General features: G+C 39.6%; 1 protein-coding gene across 3 annotated transcripts in view; it reads left to right on the top strand.

The window, feature by feature from the left end:
- Positions 1-22,785, top strand: part of ST3GAL6 (ST3 beta-galactoside alpha-2,3-sialyltransferase 6) — a 221,127-nt gene that overhangs the window by 180,337 nt on the left and 18,005 nt on the right. For all 3 annotated transcript variants that reach the window (XM_089682948.1, XM_089682949.1, XM_089682950.1), the window contains 3 exons: positions 8,180-8,239; positions 14,419-14,514; positions 16,221-16,407. In XM_089682948.1, coding sequence (XP_089539074.1) covers positions 8,180-8,239; positions 14,419-14,514; positions 16,221-16,407 — 343 coding nt within the window. The remainder of the gene's footprint in view (positions 1-8,179; positions 8,240-14,418; positions 14,515-16,220; positions 16,408-22,785) is intronic.

Here is a 22,785-nt window from a genome sequence, read left to right on the forward strand (position 1 = left end):
TCTTGTGTAAATGCTTCCTGAAGAAGCCATGATGGCTAAACATGTTGAGAATCACACAGAGAGAGTATTTTCAACAATACTTTTTTCAATAGGGATTTTTTCAGAGCAGTTTATGTATCCTTTTCTCATTTATATGTTTTAATTAATTTGTAATAACAAAAATCAAACTTTTTAACATTTGTAGCACTGTTGAATTCCCATTCCTGCTTTCTCAAACTCTATTTTGTTTCTAATAAATATAAGCACACGTCTTTGTTAGTCAGAGGAGTGAAGTCTATACACACACACACACACACACACACACTTGCCAAACATATTGGGCCAGCCCTCCAAATCATTGGATTCAGGTGTTCCAATCACCTCCATGGCCACAGGTGTATACAATCAAGCACCTAGACATGCAGACTGCTTCTACAAACATTTGTGAAAGAATGGGTCAGTGAATTCAAGCGTGGTATCTTGCTAGGTTGCCACCTGTGCAATAAATCCATCTGTGATATTTCCTTGCTACTAAATATTCCACGGTCAACTGTTAGTGGTATTATAACAAAGTGGAAGCAAATGGGAGCAACAAACTGTGTTTTACATAGTGATTTCTCAACACAATAAAGCATGGAGACCTGTATGAATGGGTGAACTTGCTCTGGATATTAAAAATTAAATAGTGCTTTTGGTTTGTGGTGCTCAGGTACAGTTTCTGCTTGAAACAAAGATTTTCTTCCTCTATGTCAAATATATTTTTTATGAAGGCATTTCTTAAAACTATAGGATAAACGTCACCCCAGATCAACTCTATTAAAAGTTTAAAGGCTGGAAAACCAGTTCGCAGGCTAGGACATTCAATTCCCAAAGCAGTTAATCCATAGCAAGTATAGCTGGCTACTTGGTGCTCTTCAAAATAGATCTGTATTGGCTACATAGAAAATGACACCGTGTACAAGCTGCTAATGCATTTCGGCTAATGCTTTCCTCATAGCATTTCTTAAAACCATACAGGGTACAAAATCGTCTGGATTACGAATATTGGCAATACTCATATCAGATGGTACAATAAAGATACATTTCAGAAACCATACAGTTAGTGCAATAATACAAAAGTAATCTGGCAACAAGTACAGTATATCATATGGTATTTGATATTTTCAATATTCATTTATCCTGTAGCTGTGTTTAAAACCATAAACAGTTGAAGGGTGGGGAGGTGGAAACAGATGTTAAGGAGATGGGAAGAAAGAAAGGGTAGGGGTCCCAAAACAGGTCTAAGGAGAATGAAAAGGAAGGCTAAAGTGGAGGATTTTTTGATGACCATTCAAGAAGCCCACATGCGGTGAAATGTATCAATAGTATCTTGTCAATGATAGTGAGACATTCCATTAAGATTTTTACTCAAAGTATTTCTATATTAAGTGTTCTTGCATGGCAAGACCACTTACTGTTATCTCACATATATATTCTTATTATTATAGCCAAATTTACCACCCTAACTCCTCCCACAGTTTTTACACTACATAGACCGTAATATACTGAAACGTGCAGATTGTTACCGATTGGTGTGCTATTACTTTGTGGAACGTTTCGCCGAATGGTTCATGAAATATTGGCGTTTTTGTGGTGAAATTGGTCCCATAGGAATGAATGGCGCAATGTTCAAAACTAGAGTGGGAGCTGACAAAAGCTAGAGTGTGATCTGAAAAATCAGGACATGATTTCTAAACTGCCATCACTCCCTCATTTTCAAGCCCACCTACACAAATCTTCTTTCAAAACATTCAGCTATCCCTGCTGCCACTAAAAATGTCCACGGCTAAGCCATAGTCCTGATAGTTTTCACAATATGACCATTTGTTTGCAACTCACGCCACCCATTGACATTCATTTAAACTGCATTCTAGCCACCTCAAATTTGAAGGGCAATTTCTAAACTGCGACCACTCCAGTTGTAGACTACTGGTGGAGGCAAGAACACTTCACACAATTTCCCTAGAAATTGTAGCTTTTCTAGTTCTGAATTGCACTTTACAAATGACATGTATGAGCCATGCTGAGCACATATTTGGTTACTTCATTGCCGCTTTAAGCAGCTCCCTGCAATCAGTTTTGTATTTGGCAAACTGCTATTGTGCTCCTCTAATCTGTGTCAAAGGTAGATGAGCTGGTTTAATCATTCTGCAGTAATCTGGAAGCCTGGATAGATCGGATGGGATTGATCAGTAATCTTACAATCTCACAGGAAGTCTCTCTTTATGGGCCTTGTGCTTCAAATAACAGTTATTTGAAGAAGATCTCTAGACAGGATATCGATTTTTAAAAAGTGTTCTTCTATAGGTATAATACAGTATAATAGCCTATTGTTTACGTTGAAAATTAAAAATTTACTACATAGACAATACTACATTCATCCACCTGTTTGTGAAAAAGTTGATGCGTTTATTTAGTAAATTGCTATTATTTACATGGGAAAAAAATATGATATGTCAGATCTGATCCATAGTTTCAACGTGTCACGAGCGTTCTTAAGACAACCATCAAAACTATTACGTAGTAAATATTGTTTTTTTAATGGAATGCTTTTCATCAGAAATGGGGTTTAAGATGGTTAAAAGAGCTGGATGTGTGTGCCGGGGGTTGCCGACACCTGGAAAAGTTTGTAGTAAGTCACATTCAACTGGACTTTAACTATATATGGTTAATGTGTATTTACTCATTTTATTCATATGTGGATCAAAGGGATGATCATTGATCTGTATATGACATCCGTTAAAGCAACCTTACAAGTAAAAAGCCTCTTATTAACCCTTAGGTAACCATAATAAACCCTAGGGAAAATCCTTCCTCACATTCTTCCTTTAACCGTTTCAATACCGTGCAATTTTACACCTTCCTGCCCAGGCCATTTTTCAGGTTTCAGCGCTCTCACACTTTGAATGACACTTGCGCGGTCATACAACACTGTACCCAAACTAAAATTTTATCATTTTCTTCACACAACTAGAGCTTTCTTTTGGTGGTATTTAATCACCGCTGGGGTTTTTATTTTTTGCTAAATTAACAAAAAAAGACCAAAAATTTTGAAAAAAAAACACATTTTTCTTTGTTTCTGTTATAAAAGTTTACAAATAAATAATTGTTCTTCATAAATTTAGGCCAAGATGTATTCTGCTACATGTCTTTGGTGAAAATAACCCAAATTAGGATGTATTATTTAGTTTTTAGGAAAGTTATAGAGTTCACAAACTATGGTATAGATCTGAATATTGATCAATCCTGAAGTACTGACGGCCAATCTAATTTCTTGAGGTCCAAGAATGTCAGAATAGTACAGATATCCCCAAATTACCCCTTTTTGCAGAGTAGACAGTCCGACATACTTCATAAGAGGCATGGCGAGTTTTTTGAAGTTGTATTTTTTTGTCATAATTTTTCCGAAAATGAAAAAATGAAAAATTATTTTCACTATTTTTTTTTTTACATACTGTCACCAGTGCAGTACAGCGTCATCATATAACTGGCATGGCGGTGAACAGGGACACTGACTGGTGACAGTATGACAGTTTTTTTTATTTTTTTATTATATTTAATTTTTTATTACATTTTTTTTTATTTTTAAGATTTTTTTTTCATATTTTACTATGACCAAAATAGTACAATGTTACCATAGTAACATTGTACTACTTTGGGGAAGTGATCAGTATTTTTTTTTTTTTTTACACAATTTGCTTATAGCAAAGAATTACTTTGCTATAAGCAAGCATTTACCTGAAGGAAATCGATTCATTCAGCTTTTTTTTTTTTTTTTTTTTTTTTTTGTGCTTAGCTGTGATTTGGTCACAGCAAATCACATGACGTGCATGTGATTAGCTGTGACCATTCACAGCTAGGCACTAGTATACAATGGATGGCATCATGAATGAAGCCATCCATGTATACAACTGTCATGTGACCTGCTGTGATTGGTCACAGCAGGTCACATGGTACCAGCAACGGGAGCCGGTACTCGGATCTGTCATCGGCCGTGTCTGAGGTGCACGGCCGGCGACAGATCGCACTGCTGCGCCGCTCTGCAAACGCCGCATGTGCGGGAGCACGCCAAATGGCGTGCACCCGGAATGGAGGAGCACATCTGAAGCCGCCAAACGGCCATTGGCCGGGCGGCTAATGGTTAAAGAGTTATATTTTTTTTTCTTTCTGTTCTTTTACCATTAAAATTTAAACTTTTTTTCTGTCAACCTTTTGAAGTATATTACAAAAATGTGTAAAAATGGATTTTAAAAAAGTACCTTTTATTACATTTGTAAAAACCTTTTTTGTGCCATTAGTGCCATTATAAACAAGATAAATTATGCATCTTTCCAAGACAATGGTAGGTAATATCAGAAGGTGTTAACAGAATCCGAAGATCAGGTAAGCCAAAAAACAAGTAGACAGGACAAATCCAAAGACAAGCTGGGTCAAGGTATTCAAACAACAAACAAGATATAAACATTAATCAGAGAGTGCTTATTTTTTAAATCCGTTTCTATGCTTAATGTTTGTATCTTGAAGGTTGTCTGGCTACCTAACCCTGCTTTTGTTGTCTTTTCTGTTTCTACCATCTGATATTAGCTACCAATGCCCTTAAAGATGACCAAGTGTCCTGCTTACCTTCACCTGTTTGCTGCTGCCTTTCTGGACTTTTAGCTCTGACAATTACTGTACTTAAATCAGTGCAGCCTGTATCAGAAGACACCAGTGGAGCTGCAGATTGTTCTGCCATCATGCAGTGGCAATGTGATCTTGCATCTGCAGCTCACCGCAGTGTCCTCCATGCAGGAATGAGTCAGCACGAGCACACAGCGGCCACAATCACTGACAAGAAGCATTGTGATCCTAGGGTGATGGCTTCCAACAGGAGGAGACTGATGCCATCTTAGCTGGTCTCATACCCTTCTTAATTTAGTACTCCAGCCTTTCCTATCTACACTGCAGTTTATTCAAGACTGTTTAACAACATATAATAGATGGATGCATTTTTTATTCTGTGTTTGTTAACCACATTTTTGGTCTATAAATTGAATAGAAAATACAATAATGAATCTTTAGCACACTGCAGAAGGAGTGTGTGTGGTTTGTCTCGTGAGAAAATGATACATAAATGGTTTTATACACTTCGATAACTCTATAGTAATAGTCAATAAATAATCAACAGCTTTAGGGCAAAGTACACACTACACACATGCATCTAGACTGCTGACCTTCTTTGTCTCTACTACAGGGACTTGCATCCTGTTTTAAGTCATGAGACTTGCTTATGATCTCTATGCTTGTTATGGACGGAGTAATACAGGAACATTAAGCCTTTTAATAAAGATCAGTAAAATAAGTTTTCTTTCGTCTGCTAGATGTAAATTATGTCTGGAATTTTCATTCAGGTTTTTAAAGGTCTGACATGGGAAACTGTGATGTCAGTGCAATAAAGATATGAGTGGTAAAGAGACTAGAAAAGAAAAAATGTATAGTATCTGCATAATTACAGAAAAAATAAATTGGCTGGATAGTTGACTTGCAGAAGGTCTGCTGCTCTGTATTCATACCTATCCTGCATGTCATCCAGCCCGCAAAATAGGTAATCACATCCTGCGGAAAATCCAGTTTTACTGCTGTAATATTACAAAAGAGAGCTGCCATGTTATGGAGACTGCTGAGTTTCATAGAGAGACAGACCACTAAGTTACAGAGAAAACCATTAAAGAGTAACTGAACACTTGTGGATTTCCAATAGGTTGCTAGACCCTATAATGTGTCTTGCCTTAGTTTATTCCTCTTTGGTATGGGACAGACAGTATAAAAAAACATTACATTTATACTGCAGCTTTATAGTATCTATCATGGGCTATCCTGAGTTGGTGGAAAAATAAAGTCTTGACATGCTTAGGGAACTTTTTGACAGGAGATTACATTTATAACCTGGACCATTATAAAAAAGAATGCACTTACTCCCATCAAAATGTTTGCTTCAAGATCAGATAGCCTCTCTCTTATAGTTAACGGTTTAAGTTTTTTTTTTTTTCAATAAGAATCATGTTATACTTAGTTGCTTTGTGCAACAGTTTTGTGCAGAGCAGCTCCGAACCTCTTTTTCTTGGGTCTGCTGGCGCTCCTGGCTCCTCTCATCACTGAGTGCCACTATTGGTAGCCACTTGCCAGGGAGTCACTCACTCATGCTTGCTCCTTAGCCATCTCTGTTTATCCATAGACATACAGAGCATGGCTCAGTCCTGCCCCCGTTCCCTCCCTCACTGGCTGTGATTGCCAGCAGCAGGAGACAATGGCTCCCACTGCTGCCTTTGAGCCAAAGAGGAGGGGGAGAGCCTCTGCTCTCGTGCACATTGCTGGATCGAGATCGGGCTCAGGTAAGTATAAGGGGTGGGTGGGGGGGAGATGCACACAGAAAGTTTTTTACCTTCATGCATAGAATGCATGAAGGTAAAAAAAAAAAACCTTCAGCCTTTAGAAACACTTTAGGACTAAATGTAGATATGCTACCCATTTTAAGAGGATCTATCTCAAGGGTGTATAATTTGCTCACCAGATCTACATATGCAACAATGGGAGCAGGACCTAATACAACTATAGACCTTCTTGTCTGGATGTAGCCAGTGATTGCACATTCCTCAGGTCAACCGTATGTTTCATGTCATGTATTATGAAGCTGTAGTTAATTCAGAGTTTCCCACTGACCACTCCCAAAACGTGTAGTCAGAGCCCCCCCCTTTGAGAGGGACTTTTAAGAAGAAACAAGTGAGTTAGAGACACACACACAGAGATCTCCCAGCAACATCGTAACAAAAGGAGATCAAGAAATCACCCTGCTCTACAACTTGGATCTGCAAACCCAGGCATATGGGCAAGTAACTTAACCCTGTAATCTCCTTCCTAATTATCTCTTTGCTGTGTCTTTATATACATATATACATATATTTTTGTGACATCTTTGTAAATATTGTATCGGACCTGTTTGACCCTTTTAGTAATCTTTCTTTCTGAAAGTGTTCAACTGTTTCTAAGTGCTTATTTGCAATTCACGAATCTCTGCCTTTGAAGAGACGCTACTGTTTGTTATATCTCTGTATAACAGGTCCGCGGGCCGTGCTATACAGATAAATATTTCAATCATTATAGTGTATATTTGATAACGGGAGTTTCCCAGTCTCCGACAAAAGTGGTGGTGGCAGTAGAGGGTTAGTGGCGTAATTAACCCGACCCAGTAACAAGCGCATTCAGGCTGCAGGCACCGATTGTAGTCCATTAGCTGGGCAATCGCTGTGCTGGGTGCAGCTGAGTGTGGCCTTGTTATGCGTGTCACACCACGGTTTTAGATCGGCCGACCCTTCGGTCACGAGTTTGGTGAGAAGGTCTGGGGTCTGACGCCGTGGGCGTGACGTATTACTGTTAGTCGCGGTTGTGCGATTGTCGCATGTTTGTGGCGGCGATCGTGGATCCGTGACAGTCTTGCCATGCAAGAACACTTAATAAAACATCACTTTTAATCTATTTTTTTTAATCTAAAACATCACATTTAAAATGTACTGTTCTTATAGAAAAGATACACAAACATAAAAAGGATCAGTAGTACTTCTACTGCTACTTTGACATATGGAAAAATGAGTCAAGCAAATGCACAAACCCACCACTAGCATGAATGTTTCCTTAAAGACCCCCAGGGTATTTTGTAAGGATGATAAGCCCCTTGACCATTAGCTGGCAAGCATCACATGAACAAAACCTCATCTTTATATTTTACTAAAAATTAGGTAGTATAGTGTTTGTGTGCACTATAATTAACTTTAGTGTATGTTGTACTGAAAATATAAATTTGACAAATAGTTGCCCTGATATTGTGACAAAAAAGGGTTAAAGCTAGCAGGTCCTTAGCGCAGAAATGAGTCACATAAATGCAGTCACCTTCTTTACCCTAACTACCATTTGATGGAATTCACCTTTACATAATACTTTCCTTTCTTCTTGTAAAATGCTGGACCATTGCAAATATTTAAAAATACCTAGTTGCTCGTTTGTATGACAAGTCAGCCTTTTTATCAGGTTATGCCAGTCAGTCTGTACTCCAGAATAGTGCATATATTGTACATTTAGTGGACTGTTATGTTATTCACATACTTTAATCTCTTGTGTTAACAGGTAGATATTTTGATATGGCTCTAAAGAAGCTTCCAAAGTGTGACCTTCCGGATGAAATCAGAAAGTAAGTATTGCGAGGTGTCGGGCAATTAAGCCACATAATGAAAAGAAAACCTAATATATTCTGCTTGAAGTTTGTGAAATACGGCCTTTATGTATTATTGTTCTGTTGTATTTCTTTGAATAAAACAGCATGTTCAAAGTATGAAAAGTCATATACCAGGCTAATACTGAAAGTGATCGTAAAGGTTTATTTTTGTAAAATAACAAACATGTCATACTTACCTGCTCTGTGCAACGCATTTGCACAGAGCAGCCACAGTCTCCTCTTCTTGGGTCTCCCACCAGTGCTCCTGACTCCTCCCTCCTGCTGAGCGCCCCCGAGAGGAACACACAGAGCGTGGCTGAGCCCTACCCCCCGCTCCCTCCTCACTGGCTGTGATTGACAGTAGTGGGAGCCAATGGCTCCTGCTGCTGTCTCTCAGCCAATGAGAAGGGAGAGACTTGGGAGAGAGCTGCTGCTCTCATGCACATCATTGGATTGGGATCGAGCTCAGATAATTATAGGATGCAGGAAGGTAAAAAACCTTCAGCCTTCATAACCACTTTATAGATAAAGTATACTGTACTTAGAGTGCATGCATATTATGATTTTATATTACTATGTTTAAAGTACTTTTTCACATGTTTACATGCTTGTTGTTCCATCCACTGGAGGCAGAGTAGGTTAATGTATACACAGCCTATGCATATACTATGTGAAAGTATTGTATATTTAAAAAAAGAAAACAATAATGTAATGTATTGCAGCTTACCAGTCCTTAGAAGTGGGGATGCATTTGTTTTCTTTTTCAGACTAAGTACATTTTCTGCAAGTACAGAAATGTATCTGTTGAACATGGTAGAAATTCAGTGTCCTTCTCATGCACTGAAGTGAAATCTCAACTAATTGTATGTGTACCCTGCCAGGGGCAGACTGACAACTCATGGGCCCCCCGGGCAATAGGGGATCATGGGGCCCCTGTGTCCTTGCCCACACTCAAAGCACACCCAAAAAAGCCTATAAAAGGTACCAGGGGCAGTTCATGGGGCCCCCTACTGACCCCGGGCCCTCGGGCAGTGCCCGAGTACTCGAATGGTCAGTCCGCACTTGTTCCCTGCTATCTTCTTTGAACTACAAAACTCTTCCCCTTGTGTAACAGATGTTGAGAGGACGGAGCTGTTTTGTAGTCCCTACATGCTTCCTGTGCTAGGCTGACAACACTAGTGCTTCAAAAATACAGAACAGTGCATGAGCAAAACTAATTCCGAATTAAAATAAAGGAAAATAATGCTGCCTTCACATCTAAGTTGGAAAGCTAAAATATATATGTAATATATATTGTAAATATATACCGTATATGTATATATTTACAAACCATAAACAGAGACCTAGTTTAAACCTTAGTGACTAAGGGTAAAACAAATGGTTAAGCCCAAGCATAATTTTGCAACTTTTACGTGTTCGTAAAACTGTACATCACAACTACTTTGTGTATCCAGGTGATTTATAATTATACTTTGTTTTTTTCAGGACATATTGGGCTTTGTTTGGTGGTAACTGGTAACAGATATCTCCTAATATTAATTATCAAAGGAAAACTGTCCTAGAATAGTAAAAAAATTAAAAAAAAAAAAATGTTTTTTTAAATTTAGCTGTATATTTCTTTCTATTGCCATAATTTACCACCTAAGAACAACCCAAAATGAATTCTCCTGATGATCGCAGTGATAGTTATGCAGGCCATAGATGGGTCGAAAATCAGCCGATTTTTCTTTTAAAAAAACGAAAAATCGGTCGTTCAAGCAGCCGACGTTACCAGCAATGGTAAAAAAAAATCGGCCGATTTTCATCCCGTCTACAGCCGGCAAAAAGTGTCCCTGCAGAGAGCTCCGCTATTTCTTTGACAGTTCTTTGACATTTATAGCGGTTGCAACAATGTATCTATTTGTATCCATTTAGGATACAGATGTTTTTATTCGGAAACAAATGGATACATTGTTGCAACTGCTATAAATGTCAAGGAACTGTCAAAGAAATAGTGGAGCTCTCTGCAGGGACACGTTTTGCCAGACTGGAATTCCTCTTCTTTTTCATCCTCTTCTTCATCCTCTTCTTCTTCTTCATTCTCTTCTTCTTCTTCTTCATTCTCTTCTTCTTCTTCTTCATTCTCTTCTTCTTCTTCTTCATTCTCTTCTTTTTCATCCTCTTCTTCTTCATCCTCTTCTTTTTCATCCTCTTCTTTTTCATCCTCTTCTTTTTCATCCTCTTCTTTTTCATCCTCTTCTTTTTCATCCTCTTCTTCTTCATCCTCTTGTTCATCCTCCTCTTCTTCTTCCTCTTCTTCATCATCCTCTTCTTCATATTCCTCTTCTTCATATTCCTCTTCTTCATGTTCCTCTTCTTCATGTTCCTCTTCTTCTTCCTCTTCTTCTTCTTCCTCTTCCTCTTCTTCCTCTTCTTCATCCTCTTCTTCTGCTTCTTCCTTTGCTTCTTCATCCTCTTCTTCTTCATCCTCTTCTTCTTCATCCTCTTCTTCTTCATCCTCTTCTTCTTCGTCATCCTCTTCTTCTTCTTCATCCTCTTCTTCATCCTCATCCTCTTCTTCATCCTCTTCTTCATCCTCATCCTCTTCTTCATCCTCTTCTTCCTCTTCTTCTTCCTCTTCTTCATCTTCTTCTTCCTCTTCTTCTTCCTCTTCTTCATCTTCTTCTTCCTCTTCTTCTTCTTCTCTTCCTCTTCTTCTTCTTCTTCTTCTTCATCCTCTTCTCTTCCTCTTCTTCATCCTCCTTCTTCATCCTCTTCCTCTTCTTCATCCTCTTCTTCATCCTCTTCCTCTTCTTCCTCTTCTTCCTCTTCTTCTTCCTCTTCCTCTTCTTCTTCCTCTTCTTCCTCTTCTTCTTCCTCTTCTTCCTCTTCTTCATCCTCCTTCTTCATCCTATTCTTCTTCATCCTCCTTCTTCATCCTCTTCTTCTTCATCCTCTTCTTCTTCATCCTCTTCATCCTCTTCCTCTTCTTCATCCTCTTCCTCTTCTTCATCCTCTTCCTCTTCTTCTTCATCCTCTTCTTCTTCATCCTCTTCTTCTTCATCCTCTTCTTCTTCATCCTCTTCTTCTTCTTCATCCCCTTCTTCTTCTTCTTCTTCTTCATCCTCTTCTTCTTCCTCCTCTTCTTCATCCTCCTTCTTCTTCTTCATCCCCTTCTTCTCCTTCATCCCCTTCTTCTCCTTCATCCCCTTCTTCTCCTTCATCCCCTTCTTCTCCTTCATCCTCTTCTTCTCCTTCATCCTCTTCTTCTCCTTCATCCTCTTCTTCTTCTTCATCCTCTTCTTCTTTTTGTCTTCCTCTTGCAGGTCACTGCTCATGCCCGGTTTTTTTTATTGGTAAAATCGGCCAATCGGCTGATTTTTTTTTCCAACTTTACCGATAAAAAATATCTGCCAAAATACCGAAAAACGGCCGAACAATTAGCCCACTAACGATCCGAAAATCGGCCTATTTTATTTCCGGCCGGAAAATCGGCTGATTTTCAACCCATCTATGGCCTGCATTATTGTTTGTACCCGTAGTATGGCCCAGAATCAATGGTGCCCATTTTGCAATTTATTTATCCTGCCTAATACACACGGACACTGTTCGTAATTTACATTTTTTTTTTGTAATTCTACCCAAAATATGCTGACTGTGACCCTGACCTTGACCTTTTAACTTGACCCTAACACTAACCCTGGCAAACCTTGATCTAGTTTCCTTTTTTTTTTAATAATTTCCTTTCCTGCAAGAATGGAAGGATACATTGTATGTTTCTCTTTAATAAGTAGAGGAAGTAAATACAGGGGCGGGCTAACAGTGACTGATCATAGTGATAGCCAATCAGAGAGTATAACAGCGATCAGATGACTGGGAACCTGGAGTCCTAGGTCCCAATTGTTAGTATGGGACTTGGGGTTCTCCATGAGATCCCGGTATCTGTGCTGGGAGTGCGAGTTACAACATATACAGTCATGGCCGAAATTGTTGGCACCCTTGATATTTTTCCTGAAAATCAAGTATTTCACACAAAAAAGGTATTGCATTAACACATGTTTTGCTATACACATGTTTATTCCCTTTGTATGTATTGGAACAAATATAAAACAGAGGCAGAAAAGCAAATATGACATAATGTCACACAAAACCCCAAAAATGGGCTGGACAAAAGTATTGGCACCCTTAACTTAATATTTGGTTGCACACCCTTTGGAAAACATAACTGAAATCAGTCGCTTCCTATAACCATCAATAAGCTTCTGACACCTCTCACCCGGAATTTTGGACCACTCTTCCTTTGCAAACAGCTCCAGGTCTCTCTTATTGGAAGGACACCTTTTCCCAACAGCAATTTTAAGATCTCTCCACAGGTGTTCAATGGGATTTAGATCTGGGCTCATTGCTGGCCACTTCAGAACTCTCCAGCGCTTCTTTGCCATCCATTTCTGAGTGCTTTTTGACGTATGTTTGGGGTCATTGTCCTGCTGGAAGACCCAGGATCTTGGACGCAAACCCAGCTTTCTGACACTGGGCCCTACAGTGCGACCCAAAATCCTTTGGTAATCCTCAGATTTCATGATGCCTTGCACACAGTCAAGGCACCCAGTGCCAGAGGCAGCAAAACAACCCCAAAACATCATTGAACCTCCACCATATTTTACCGTAGGTACTGTGTTTTGTTCTTTGTAGGCCTCATTCCGTTTTCGGTAAACAGTAGAATGATGTGCTTTACCGAAAAGCTCTATCTTGGTCTCATCTGTCCACAAGACGTTTTCCCAGAAGGCTTTTGGCTTACTCAAGTACATTTTGGCAAACTGTAGTCTTGCTTTTTTATGTCTCTGTGTCAGCAGTGGGGTCCTCCTGGGTCTCCTGCCATAGCGTTTCATTTCATTTAAATGTCGACGGATAGTTCGCGCTGACATTGATGCTCCCTGAGCCTGCAGGACAGCTTGAATGTCTTTGGAACATGTTTGGGGCTGCTTATCCACCATCCGGACTATTCTGCGTTGCAATCTTTCATCAATTTTCCTCATCCGTCCACGACCAGGGAGATTAGCTACAGTGCCATGGGTTGCAAACTTCTTGATAATGTTGCGCACTGTGGACAAAGGCAAATCTAGTTCTCTGGAGATGGACTTGTAACCTTGAGATTGTTGATATTTTGCCACAATTTTGGTTCTCAGGTCCTCAGACAGTTCTCGTCTCCTCTTTCTGTTGTCCATGCTTAGTGTGGCACAGACAGACACACAATGCAAAGGTTAAGTGAACGTCTCTCCTTTTTATCTGCTTTCAGGTGTGATTTCTATATTGCCCACACCTGTTACTTGCCCCAGGTGAGTTTACAGGAGCATCACATGCTTGTAACATTCTTATTTATCCGCAGTTGTGAAAGGGTGCCAATACTTTTGTCCAGCCCATTTTTGGAGGTTTGTGTGACATTATGTCGAATTTGCTTTCTTTCCTCCCTTTTTTTGTTTTGTCCCAATACACACAAAGGGAATAAACATGTGTATAGCAAAACATGTGTTAATGCAATACGTTTCGTGAGAAATACATGATTTCCTGGAGAAATATCAAGGGTGCCAACAATTTCGGCCATGACTGTATATGCCCCCACAGATAAAGACCCACTTCCGTGAGGCTTCATACATGTGTACGGTCTGCGGGAAGGGGTTCAAAACATCAGCACTCACAGTCATTTACATCACACACTAAAGCCGGGCATAGACAGATCGAAATTCAGCCAGTTAAGCAAGAGCCGGACAAATTTCGATCTATCTCTGGGCTGGCTGGTTGGTCTGAAGTTGATCTATTGATCAACTTCAGTACAACCAGCCTGTTGTATTTTTTTTGCATATAGTCACTGCCGGCAGCTACAGCCCCCAGCAATGATCATTTGTGTTCTGATGGCAGGGAAAGCTCCAGCTGTCAGAACACAGTATCACAGCGGGAGGGATTTTCCCATCAGACTGACTGTATTGTGGGGGAATGAAGCAATTTTCTTTCCTTCTTCTTGTGGTTGAAAGAAATTGCATATTCTGTGGTCAGTGGGAAAAGTAAATGCCCTTGCTTCAGTGGTCAATGAGAGCAAAAAAGGTCCCTGCTTCAGGTCAGTGGGATTAATAAAACGCCTTGTTTGTATAATCACTATTTTTTGTCTGTTTTCTTCCTAGTATTTCCTGCAAGAAATGTGTTGTGGTTGGAAATGGTGGAGTGCTTCGAAACAGCACATTAGGCAAGAAAATTGATAGCTATGATGTCATAATAAGGTAGAGTGACATTCTGTGTCTTTTCTCAAACTCTGTACATTTAGTGAAGTTTAAACATGTTGTAGGGGTCACCTCAGGTCAGTGTGACACTTGAGAACTTTTTTTTTTCCTCTTCAGTAGATTTGCATTGCTTCATCCTGCTTATGCATCCAATACACTTTTAAGGTTTTGGGCTCTCTGACAGTGCTTTCACAGTAGTCTAAGTGGAAGTGATAGCATTTAGAGAATGTTACAGTTATACCTTTACCACCATCAACCTGTAATTAGCGAACACCCCTGATTCATAACTCTACATCCAGGAACGTTTCTATCATTGAACAAATAATTGTGCCGGTCTCCAAAGGGCCAGCCTACAGCTTGCATCAGGTTGACTGGGGGGGGAAGAACCTGGAAAGAGAAAAATATAAGGATATATATGTATAAAAAAAATTCAGCCTGCAAAAGCTATCAGCTGCAGCAGCAGCTTTAAATTTTGTTTAAATGTGGCTTGCTTACTAGCACTCTAATGTATAAGTGATCTGGGTGCGTGTAAAGCCACGTGATCACTTCTACACCCTTAAAAACAACTTCCTCCCTATTCTCCCTGACATGATTCCTGGGTTCACTTGCTCCTCCTGAGACCTCAGGACCACTTAAAACTGCTTCAGGGTGGGAAACAGAGGGATCTCAAACATCTGTTCCCTGGTATCTCCACAGCACTGTAAACATGGCTCAGCCCTGAGCACTAGTGTTATCACAGCAGTCATAGCCCTGTAAGCTGTGACTAGGAAAGGGGAGACTCTTTGTACCTGATCTGCCCAGGCACACTACAAAAGAGACCTCAAGGGTCTAATAGAGCCATTATGTTTTAATAAAGTGAAGCTTTCCCTTACAACTCAATCATAAAATGTAATTGTTAGCTCCTTATGTTAGCAATAAAACTGAAATGTATTGCAAGAAAAAAAACATTTAGTTTATCGCTGGAATGCATGAACATTTTCCAAAGTTTTATCCCTGCTGCAAGTGAAGGACTCACTCCCCTGTCATTCCCTGGGGGCATTTTTTTTTCACTCCAATGGAGCTGTGATTTGTGGTAATCTCACGTGACAGCTTCTTGTGATTAGTTGTTTATCCATATATTCACACAGTAGAGGTCACATTGACTGGAGTTACGTGCCAGACAAAGTAATTATGGCAGATTATGCCATATGTGTTTTGATTTGTGGTGCTCAGACAGTGTAGTTCCACTTTAAGATTTCAAGTTTATCAATTCCTAAAGAATTTGGCATTTGATAAACATGCTGGGGTCAGTCGTTGACAATATGTAATTCTTCCATATGTTTGTTTTGGGTTTCCTCCTACAAACCTACAATCTATAAATATAAAGCTAGGTCAGCTTGCTACTGCCTTTAAATTTTTTGATTTGGTATCCTCTGAATAAGTTTCAGCTCATTTAACTAACAAATGAACTTAAAGCAAACAGCTACAATTTCATTGGAAAAACTTATACTATCTGTGAATTCTTTCACCTATCATTGGATTTATGATTCTGTTTGAGTTTAATTTGACCTAGGTGTTGCCCCTTCCTCTCCCTATTTAAGTGCTTTATGTGAATATCATAGGGACAGAATTTAAGATGCCTATTTATAAAATATGAAATGCTTTTTTTTAACTATATATTAGAATTTTTTAGAATATTTTTACTCACATCCTATTTCATTCGAAAGGATGAATGATGGTCCTGTCCTCGGATATGAAGATGATGTTGGGGAAAGGACTACTTTCCGGCTTTGCTACCCAGAGTCCATTTTCTCAGATAGCTTGCACTATGACCCAAACACCACTGTAGTACTCATGATGTTCAAACAACATGATGTTAAATGGCTGTACAGTGTACTTTTGCACAAAACAGTGGTAAGTATGCAATACTTTATATTGTAAAATATTAATCTGTTTTAGGTCAATACCAATGGTTTGGTTATTAAAAGTAAAACGTGCAATCACATTCTCATAGGCAATACATTACCTAATCATATTTCGGTGGAAATTGCTCTCTGTTATCATTGGCAGAAGTGACATTTTGGTAGGTAGCCTAATCTGCACTAGCAGTAATCGAAGTGCCTTTCAAACTTACAGCCCTGGAACCAGTACCTTGTAGTGATAGGAGGTAAAAACTGAAGAGTAAAAAAAAAGATGCAGAATGTTTGTTTTTGCTTTTTTTTTTTTTTTTCCAAAGAATTTACACCCATGCTTGGGGAGTTTAAGTAAACCTGAAATTGGTTGAAAATTGGTAAAGAAATAAAGGTATGCCATAGTAGACATCTGTCTGTACTGCAGTTTATCACTCCTAGGGTAAAGTGGTTGTTTTCACCTTTGTATTTGTGGTGCTTTATAAATTGCATTTCTTTGAGCATTGATGAGTTGTTTATCAGACATACACTATTTTCCCAAAAGTATTGGGACACCTGCATTTACACACAAATGAAATATAATGGCATCCCTGTCTTAGTCCGTAGGGTTCAATATTGACTTGGCCCACCCTTTGCAGCTATACCAGCTTCAACTCTTCTGGGAAGGCTGTCCTTAAGGTTTAGGAGTGTGTCTATGGGAATGTTTGACCATTCTTCAAGAAGTGCATTTGTGAAGTCAGGCACTGATGTCGGATGAGAAGGCCTGGGTCGCAGTCTCCGCTCTAATTCATCCCAAAGATGTTCTATCGGGTTGTGGTCAGGACTCTGTGCAGGCCTGTCCAATTTCTCCACCCCAAACTCACTCATCCATGTCTTTATGGACCTTGCTTTGTGCATTGGTGTGCAGTCATGTTGGAACAGGAAGGGGCCATCCCCACACTGTTCCCACAAAGTTGGGAGCATGAAATTGTCCAAAATGTCTTGGTATGCTGACGCCTTAAGATTTCCCTTCACTGGAACTAAGGAGCCAAGCCCAACCCCTAAAAAAACAACCCCGCTCCATAATCCCCCCCTCCACCAAACTTTACACTTGGCACAATTCAGTGAGGGAAGTAGCGTTCTCCTGGCAACTGCCAAACCCAGACACGTCCATCAGATTGGCAGACAGTGAAGCATGATTTGTCACTCCAGAGAACACGCCTCCATTGCTCTGGAGTCCAGTGGCGGCGTGCTTTACACCACTGCATCCGCCGCTTTGCATTGCACTTGGTGATGTAAGGCTTGGATGCAGCCGCTCGGCCATGGAAACCCATTCCATGAAGCTCTCTATGCACTGTTGTGCTAATCTGAAGGCCACACGAAGTTTGGAGGTCTTTAGCTATTGACTCTGCAGATAGTTGGCAACTTCTGTGTACTGTGTGCTTCAGAGTGTGCTGACCGTGCTCTGTCATTTTACGTGGCCTACCTTTTCGTGGCTGAGTTGCTGTTGTTCCAAGTTGCTTCCACTTTGTTATAATACCACTAACAGTTGACCATGGAATATTTAGTAACACGGAAATTTCATGGGTGAACTTATTGCACAGGTGGCAACCTATCACAGTACCACGCTTGAATTCACTGAGCTCCTGAGAGCGACCCATTCTTTCACAAATGTTTGTAGAAGATGTCTGCATGACTAGGTGCTTGCTTTTAAACACTTGTGGCCATGGAGGTGATTGGAACACCTGAATCCAATGATTTTGGAGGGGTGTCCAAATACTTTTGGCAATATAGTGTATTTTTTATGTGATATGTAAAATTAGATAGGTCCACAGAAGCTCTGCATATATTATTAAACTTGCAAGACCACAGTAAATCTGTAAACTTCGTTAAATGTCTTGTTGTCTTAAATTCTGGTATCTCCCAACAAATGTAGTTCTAGTTTCCTAAAACAGACCTGAAGGTAAACCCTGTACTTTATATCTGCTACTCTGCTTGCCCTCATTATAATGTTCCTCCTCATGTTCCTCTTGTACTTATGAGTGGGTGCAGGCTTTGTGCAAGTTTCCCAGGTACTGTCTACTTCCACTTATAAAAAAAAGTACGCTGAGGGCCTCTATGGCGAGTATAGAAGATTGATAGATGCAAGTATAACTGCAATTATGACAAACACCAAATTGCTGCTGACTCCACCCAAAATAAATAAATTGGTGCAGTCACCAAAACTCATCAACAAATCATGCAACAACCGAAAGTGAAAGATTACCCCTGGAAGGAAGTTTCAAATGGGACCATGCAGCTTAATACAAAATGGCTTTATTGAAAAATAGTAGTAACAAAATATATACAAAAATGAACTAAAACCACTAACCGCCACCACACTAAATTAAAAAAGACAACGTGGTCTTGTCACCTAAGCAACTGCTCACTAGGCCACATTCATACACGAAATGTGGTAAGATGTATAATAGAATGGAACTTAATAGAGCTGCAAAAGGCCTCAGAGGACAATACGGTAAATAATGGATACCTATAAATCCAAGAAACATGTAAAAAACTCAACAATACAAGTCCAAAAAGAAAAGGAAGGAAAATCTCTTCAACAATGTAGGTGGGAAGATCGTATTCCTACTGGGGAGTAAGCTCACAATCCCGGTGCTGTAAATCTTTAAATGATGTGCAACACCACGGTGACCATATGAAATAGGTGGATCCTCACCTTCTTTTATGGACCCATATAGAAAACAGGTCAAATAGGCATCTTCCCTCCTAGTGGGGGTGAAATAGTGGCCTCTCTTCTGTGGATAATCCGCCTTTCATATATGGTCACTGTATCCTCCAATAAACTCTTTAATGGTATAGCTGGCTTTGTGAGTAGAACTCACAACCATATAAAGTGACCATAGTGCAGCACATTTCCTAAAACCTCAAAGTGTTTTTTTTTTGTTTTTTTTTTTAATACACTCATGTTACAGTAGTAAAAAACTGCAGTGTTACAAAAGCTGTGAAGCTGTGATATACACTATGTAGCGTCTCCAACTGCACTAGCGTTGTTATGGCTCTGATACACCCCTGATAAAGTTGCGTGCTTTGTGACGATACGCGCAGGGAGGAGCCAGGTGACATCAGAGCTGGAACACCACTAGCACGGTGAAAGAGGCTGCATAGTGTATATCACAACTTCAGAGCTTTTGTCACACTGCGTTTTTTTACTACTGTAACATGTGAGTGCATTTTTAATAACATTAAATCTATATGTATGTTATGTTTAGTGTTTTTGAGCAGCGCAGCACTACACATCGGTTTATTACTTCACATGTGATGAACACACAATTTATGTGTTTGCAGCAGCTCGTATTCACAATTGTTTCACCATTTAATTATTTGGCAGTGCACAATTTTTTGTACCACTTATAAATAATGGAAACCACTATACCGTTTCCTAAATATGCGAGTTACTGATATAAAGTGTATGCGAGACACATCATGATATATAGGCATGTAAGATAACACAGTCACAGGTAACACCTAGATGTGTAACCCACATTGATGTTGTTGATGAACAATTTGTTCATAAGAATAACCAGCAATCTGGATACAAAATGATGTTGGAGGATAAATAGCTCACAGCAGATAACCAAAGTCAATTCTCCTCATTGACCTCCCATATAAAGCATAATAGGGCTATAGCACCACCAATATAAGCAGATCATTGCTCACTGCTCACCTAGCCTTCAGAAAGGTGTGTTCCTCATCCGTGTCGGCAGTCCTTCACAATGTTGCAAAACTATCGATACTCGCCAGATGGCGACATATGTAGCCATTCCCGCTGGTGCGATGTCCACATCAAGTAGAAATATAGGTGATCGCAGAGGCATATGAGGCTCAGGTGGCATATTAGGCCATGAATTGAATGGTGGTTGAGGTGAACTGCCACTGTGCGTGGTGACATCACATACGTAACATATACGTGAGAACATGCAATTGTACATGCTTCGCCCAATGCGCTTGGGCCTCTTCAGGGATTTCACTTCTCATTTTGAAGGACTGCCAACACGCAATTGTATGGTAGAGGCAATAATTTGGCTGCTTCACTCTGAGGAGCCCACTCCAGTTGTTAGGAAAGCATTTCAGCGGTGCTTAGAAGTATTTTATAGTGGCATGTCTATACAGTCAGTAGTTAACCCTAGGTCCATTTGAAGGGATAATTTGAAATCTTGCTCATTTAAATAAGGGTGGATCTTTCTGCCCTTTTGTTCTCTTTGCTCACTTACTATGCTTTCTCCTGTACTCTTCTTAGTGTAAAACTATTACTAGCCACTGTAGGCAGGCATACCTAGAAGCTCCTGTGCAGAAATCACCCCTCTAAACTCTTGAGAAATGCAAAGCGCTACATGATCCAACTTGGTATGACCATTCAGAACAATCTCTTTTCATGTTGAGTGCCGCCTGTCTCCTTCCATCCCGTTACATAACTTTGTGGATTCCCTGCATGCTTTGCAGCTTTTCCTCTGTTTGGTTTGGATTCCTAAGGACCACATATCCCATGGTACATTGCTGCTTGCAAGCAGTGATTTCTGTACTGACTCCACCTCCTGAAACTCTTCCTCTCAGCACCTCTGTAGTTCAGAAGGCAGGCTCTAAAATGTGTGACACAGTAGTGCCTTCTCACAGGCTGTGAGAGAATGTGTGCCACAGAATTTAAGAAAATACGTGTGTGGGATGTGCGGGGATCTTCACAAAATACATATACAAACTTCAAGCTTGCTCAGATTAATAGAAGTAGGCTAGAAATAATTGAAATATAATGTGGAAATGAATGTATATTACATTTTGACAATAGATACACTTTAAAAGCCTGTTGAGTATGTTTTATGTGTTGTTGACACATCTCCTTTAGTAATTGTAGCATTACTGCAGTTGCAGAGATGCTGGCTACCTTTTAGTGATACTTTCAGAATGAGGGCTTTTTTTTTTTTTCTTTTTCAAAGCCTTTTTGCCTGCTATGAAAACCTCTGTAGAAAGTGGTGGTTGTCCGTGCTAGCTTATTTTTTGGTTAAAGAATGGTTTATTCCGCGAATTAGATCTTAGTAACATTTTATCAGCCCACATCACATGGTTAAAGTTATCTGTGGCAGGAAGCCACAAGCAGTATCTAAAACATTTTATCATCTCTGTTACATTTCCGATTTGCCCATTAAGCTGTAGAAATTATTCTATGTATGTATTTTTCCGTTACTCTAGATATTTTAAATTCCATCATTTTGGTGATTGCTTATGATGTCCTGAAGATTAAGTCAGCACTAAGGATCTCTGGGTGCTTTTGTGTTGCTCCTATTCATGTACATAAACATTGTATGTTCAGTTTGTTGAGGTGGGAGCATTCATGGAGCTTTCATGGGAAATGTATTATCCAATTATACATCTAGCTTCAAAGCTTAAATTATGGTTTCTGTGTACAGTTTCTGATTGTAAGTTCATGGGACAGCCATATTTGCTGTGCACATATGTAGGATGTACTATCCCTTCAAAATCTCTCTCTCTCTCTCTGTATATGTATGTGTATATATATATATATATATATATATATATATATATGTGTGTGTGTGTGTATTTTTGGTTTTTTTTTCTGGGCTATCCTGCTTTTCTGAGAGAAAATCTTTTGCTTACAGAGCTCAATATCTCAAGCTGAAATGTACACACATAGCTCAATGACTCCCACCCATTCGTTTTACTGCTTTTCTCAAAGATTAATGTATCTAAGGTTAAAATGTAAACACATAATAGATTCACTTCCACATTGCATTTCTGTTATTTGCAGCTTACTCCTATTAATATGAATGATCTTGAAATTTGTACACTTACTTTTGTGAAGATCCACACACATTTACTTTTTTACTTTGTGAGTAGGCACTGATGTGTCACACATTTCACAGAGCCTGCCTTCTGAACTACAGAGGTGTTGAGAGAGAGGTTCCAGGAGGCAGAATCAGTACAGAAAATACTGTATGAAGGAAGGTACCATGGGATATGTTGTCCTTAGAGTTCCATAGTAAACAGCAGAGGAGAAGATGCAAAGGAAAATGTGGAAAGAGAGTTGGGCAGACTGGCAGCACTCACAATGCTGCTGTTATAAAATGGAAGTGTATTCTGTGACCATAGAGCTCCTTTAAAGTAGAACTATAAGAAAAACATATTTTATCTTGAATAGAGTAAGGAAAGGTTATAACCTCAATCCGTTTTTTTTTTGCCATCTATGTTCCATTGATGAGATTTCACTTCCTGTCCCATAGCCAAAACAGAAAGTGAGAGTGAATCCCTCCAAAGTGAGGGAATCCCATGTTTTCCCCAGGGTCAGCAGAACTAGTGCCCCCATAGGAAGATTAACCCTAACCCTCTATTA

Source organism: Staurois parvus, unplaced genomic scaffold (genome assembly GCF_062004578.1).
Source record: "Staurois parvus isolate SC_StPar_1 unplaced genomic scaffold, SC_StPar_1.0 ptg000299l, whole genome shotgun sequence".
Taxonomy (NCBI): Eukaryota; Metazoa; Chordata; class Amphibia; order Anura; family Ranidae; genus Staurois; species Staurois parvus.